The 4,756-nt window shown below is 48.5% G+C and overlaps 1 protein-coding gene across 1 annotated transcript; it reads left to right on the top strand.

The window, feature by feature from the left end:
- The first annotated feature begins 1,263 nt into the window (after positions 1-1,263).
- Positions 1,264-3,466, top strand: HJV (hemojuvelin BMP co-receptor). Its single transcript, XM_058537261.1, has 3 exons — positions 1,264-1,378; positions 1,772-2,340; positions 2,843-3,466. Exons 1-3 carry the CDS (start codon positions 1,282-1,284, stop codon positions 3,464-3,466), a joined length of 1,290 nt encoding a protein of 429 aa, XP_058393244.1. The 5' UTR covers positions 1,264-1,281.
- The last annotated feature ends 1,290 nt before the right edge of the window (positions 3,467-4,756 follow it).

Raw genomic sequence — 4,756 nt, 5'->3', positions numbered from 1 at the left:
AGCTAGGATTTCTTCCATACTAAGGTGTCCCAATTTCCATTTCTCCTTCTGTCTTATTTCTTTCTGGCCTCTGGCCTCTGGCCATTTGAAGTTTAATCCTCAGTCTCTTTTTAGGCAGTCTTAGCTCTCTCCTTACCTTGTTACCTCAAGACTTCTGATGAAGTCTCCTTCTTTAGGAGGAGATTCCCACATCCCCCATTCTGTGGTTTTCTCACCAAGACCAAATTTAACCTCAGATGATTAGTCACTGATACCCTTCTACCCTGCCCCTGCTTAGCAGTGGCCTTCACAATGGACTTCCAAGAGTGGGGGCTACTCCTTGTTGTAAATGATTTCTCCTCACAACTCTAGTCCCACCATCCTATTTTCCCTCCTGCATGACTCTTCCCCCAATCATATCCTTACCCCAAGAGTGGGGAATTCGGCAGGAGGAGGTTAGTGCCTCCCCAAGCCCTGTCCTCATAAAAAGATTGAGAACTTCTGAATTTGCAAAGGGAAGATTAATGAAAAGAGTGGTTCTTCAATCAGGTTTGGAAAAATTCAAGAACTGTTGACTCAGAACAAACAAATGTTGATTTGCATGCTTGGTTTGCATCCCATTATTCCATGAGAGAGAAGGATTATAATTGCAGCTCTCTAGAGTAGATGAAAGAAATCCGTTTCCTTTTCATTTGAATACTGATGTTCTAGAGAGGGGATGGGTATTCCAGTCTTACTCCTTGCTGAAAATTCTGACACAAAGGAGGAAAAGAAATTAATGACCCCTAGAGGGTGTCCCCTCCTGATGGGGAGGGACAAATAAGAGGTATGTTTCTGAAGTATTTTCAGATCCTAACTCTATTGGGGAGCCCACTGGGATGACTGGGATCTGATCTATCCCCATGATTCCTCCTTTTTTGACATTTCCGCTATTTGGTAGTTCAGGATGGGGCAATACAGTGGACTCTGCTCCCTGAGTCCACTCAACCTTCCTTCCACCCCCACCTAGGGGTATTGCATAAGGGACCTGAAAGTGGCCACAAGAGCAGGGCACAGAGGCTTAACAGCCACACTTACAGTTTCGGGAGCCCTTTTCTCCCCAAACTCCAGTCTGCTCATTCTTTACTTGATCTCCCCAGATTCTCTTTACATCATCCTGAACAATCTTCAACTCTTCTCTCTCCCCATGCCCAGCCAAATTTCTTTTTTCAGTCCCTTACAGGACGTCCGGTCAAAATTCACTAGGTAGGAGGGTCATCAGCTGGAAAGAACTGGAGCCTGGGGGGACCTGGCTGGATAGGTATGGGGGATCCAGGCCAGTCCCCTAGTCCCCGGTCCACCCATGGCAGTCCCCCAACTCTAAGCACTCTCACTCTCCTGCTGCTCCTCTGTGGACATGGTAAGGAAGGGCTAGGGAAGGGTTTGGGGAATCTAGAGGGTAGGCTGCTATGTAGGGGTGGGCATGTGTAAGCATGTGTGAGTGAGAAGAGATGGGTGCTGAGGAGTCCTTGTCATTCATCCCACTCTCAAATGGGTATATTTTGTTTCTCATTCATCTTGGGGAAGGGTTCTGGGAAAGCCTTTGATCGACAGGGAGAAAAGATCTAGCAGTCTTACATATTTTTAGCAAGACAGAGTGACGACAGGACTAGGGACCTGGGGGCTGGGGACTGGGGAAGGCCTTCAGCTGGGTTTTAGGAACGCCTGGAATCCCCTGCTGAGATTGGGAGAGCATACTCCGATAGAGCCCGGATCTGGGGACCATCTCACAATCCTCTCCTTTCCATCTCAGCTCATTCTCAATGCAAGATCCTCCGCTGCAATGCTGAGTACGTGTCGTCCACCCTGAGCCTTAGAGGTGGGGGTTCACCAGGAGCGCTTCGAGGAGGAGGAGGAGGCCGGGGTGGAGGGGTGGGCTCCATCGGCCTCTGTCGAGCCCTCCGTTCCTACGCCCTCTGCACTCGGCGCACAGCCCGCACCTGCCGCGGGGACCTCGCCTTCCATTCGGCTGTGCACGGCATCGAAGACTTGATGATCCAGCACAACTGCTCCCGCCAAGGCCCCACTGCCCCGCCCCCGCCCCGGGGCCCAGCCCTTCCAGGCGAAGGCCCCATCCGCTCCTCTGGCCCCCCAGCCCCGGACCCCTGTGACTATGAAGGCCGGTTTTCCCGGCTGCACGGTCGTCCCCCGGGCTTCTTGCATTGTGCCTCCTTCGGGGACCCCCACGTCCGCAGCTTCCACCACCATTTTCACACGTGCCGTGTCCAAGGAGCTTGGCCCCTGCTGGATAATGACTTCCTTTTTGTCCAGGCCACCAGCTCCCCTGTGGCATCGGGGGCCAACGCCACCACCACCCGGAAGGTCAGGGACTCAACGGCTCCTCCAGACCCTCTCATGGTCACCCCACCGTACCACTCCCATCCCACTCCCACTATTCCACAGCAATGCTCCCTATTCCCTTTCTTCCTCAACCACTCCCACATCTTGAATCACTCCCACCTGCCAGACAGTTGCTCCTGTAAATCACTTTTCCTTGGTGGGAATTTCACTCCAATGCAGAAAACATTGAAGAGAAGGTTGGGGAGAGGAGAGCTGAGGAGCCCTGGGTTGAGAAGTTAGAGAAGGGAAACTTTACTTCTCCTGTGGGAATTGCTGAGATTGAGACCAAAAAGGAAGGGAAGGGTTGACCAGGGATGAGGCAATATTGGAACATAAAGAGAAGAAGGGATCAAGCAGTGAGAGCCAGAACAAGCCTTGCATCTCTACTGGGATCATATCCCTGACTATGTATGAGGCCTAATTGGGGGAAGGGGGTAGGATGCACTGAGCCCAAAATGAACTGTTTTCCCTCTTGCCCTCACAGCTCACCATTATATTTAAGAACATGCAGGAATGCATTGATCAGAAGGTCTACCAGGCTGAGGTGGACAATCTTCCTGCAGCCTTTGAAGATGGTTCTATCAATGGAGGTGACCGACCTGGGGGCTCAAGTTTGTCCATTCGAACTGCTAACCTTGGGAGCCATGTGGAGATTCGAGCTGCCTATATTGGCACAACTATAATCATTCGGCAGACAGCTGGGCAACTCTCCTTCTCCATCAAGGTAGCAGAGGATGTAGCCAGGGCCTTCTCAGCTGAGCAGGACCTGCAGCTCTGTGTTGGGGGGTGCCCCCCAAGTCAACGACTCTCTCGCTCAGAGCGCAATCGTCGGGGAGCTATAACACTTGATACTGCCAGACAGCTGTGCAAGGAAGGGCTGCCAGTTGAAGACGCTTACTTCCATTCCTGTGTCTTTGATGTTTCAATCTCTGGTGACCCCAACTTTACTGTGGCAGCTCAGGCAGCTCTGGAGGATGCCAGAGCCTTCCTACCAGACTTAGAAAAGCTGCATCTCTTCCCCTCAGATACCGGAGTTCCTCTTTCCTCAGCAACCCCCCTAGCTCCACTCCTTTCTGGGCTCTTTGTTCTATGGCTTAGCATTCAATAGATAGGCCAGCAATCCCATGATTGGTTTAGAAATTATTTGGGGATAGAGATTGGTAGGGAAGAACATAAAGAATCACTGAAGGAAACTGGACTAGGAGACACATGAAACAATGACATTTACCCAGAGTCAGATAAGGCTGCAGTCCAGGTTTGAAATGATCACAGAATAAGGATTCGGGGCAAAGTTACTGCATTCCAGACCTCTGTGGGGGCTCTTCACCAATTTTTCCAGTCCTATTTATAGTAATTGAATTGTTCCAGTCCATCTACTCCTGAGATCACCCCTACAAGCTTAGAGGTTATAGGGGTCCTGATGATCAGTAGAACTTAAGGGTTGAGACTCCTAAGAGGGGAGAACTGAAAGAGGAAGACATGATCATTACCTATAAGAGACTCAAAATCTAATGATCTTTTCTCTTGGAAGATGGAAAGAGGAGGAAATGATTAGGGAAAAGAGTCTATTTGATGAACATATGTGGGCAGGATGTGTTCTGCTTTCTTGGTTCAGAAATGAAGTGGGGGTTGTCCGGATCTTAGGTGAATGGAATCTCTGCCTTTGGAGAACGGCACAGATAGGAAGGAAGCTATCATCCCCACTCCTAACTACTCTGTTATTAAAGCTATGAATTCTTCACATCCTCCTCTGTTGCCTGTATTGAATCTCTTTACAGATGCTTGAAATGGAGTAAAGGCAATGTGTTCACGCCACTGAAAGAGAGCTCAGAAGTATCAGATATGGTTTCTGCCCTCAGGAAGTTTACATGCTATTAGGGAGAGAAAATTGATTCACATGAAGGAGTGATGAGTGTGTAATTATTCACTAAATTCTACGTTACCATGAAAATTCAGATGGGCAGATGGTTGACAAGAACTCAAGAAATAACAAGTAATAAGGGATAATAGAGGAGATGGGTTTTGAAGTGATCTTTGAAGACTGGGTAGGATTTGAATTGTTAAGGACCTTCTAGGCAATGGAAACCTATCTGGAGTTATGCACAGATTTATGATTCAGTGAGGAAACCAGCAAAGTTCAAATGCAGCAGACAAGAAGTAACGGCATAGAAGGGTAGACGGGCAGAGGCCAGATTATGGAGCAACTTGAAAGTGGGGCCAAGAAGTTTAAATTCAATTAACAGCTAACATTTATTGAGAGCTTAAAACCTGCCAGACAATGTCCTAAACACTTTTAAATTATTAATTCATTTAATCCTCACAACTCTCTATGGAAGGTAATATTCTTATCTCTATTCTTATATAAAGAAACTGAGGTACAGGAAGATTAAGCAGCTCA

Source organism: Diceros bicornis, chromosome 4, assembly GCF_020826845.1.
Source record: "Diceros bicornis minor isolate mBicDic1 chromosome 4, mDicBic1.mat.cur, whole genome shotgun sequence".
Taxonomy (NCBI): Eukaryota; Metazoa; Chordata; class Mammalia; order Perissodactyla; family Rhinocerotidae; genus Diceros; species Diceros bicornis.
Note: the sequence above shows the minus strand (reverse complement) of the source record. Positions and strands in the feature narration are given on the sequence as shown.

Excerpts from the sequence above, each read along its gene's own strand:
- HJV (XM_058537261.1), top strand. The coding sequence starts at position 1,282 with ATGGGGGATCCAGGCCAGTCCCCTAGTCCCCGGTCCACCCATGGCAGT. Across the intron at positions 1,379-1,771 it reads GCTGCTCCTCTGTGGACATG|CTCATTCTCAATGCAAGATC; the intron begins GTAAGGAAGGGC and ends TTTCCATCTCAG. Across the intron at positions 2,341-2,842 it reads ACGCCACCACCACCCGGAAG|CTCACCATTATATTTAAGAA; the intron begins GTCAGGGACTCA and ends TTGCCCTCACAG.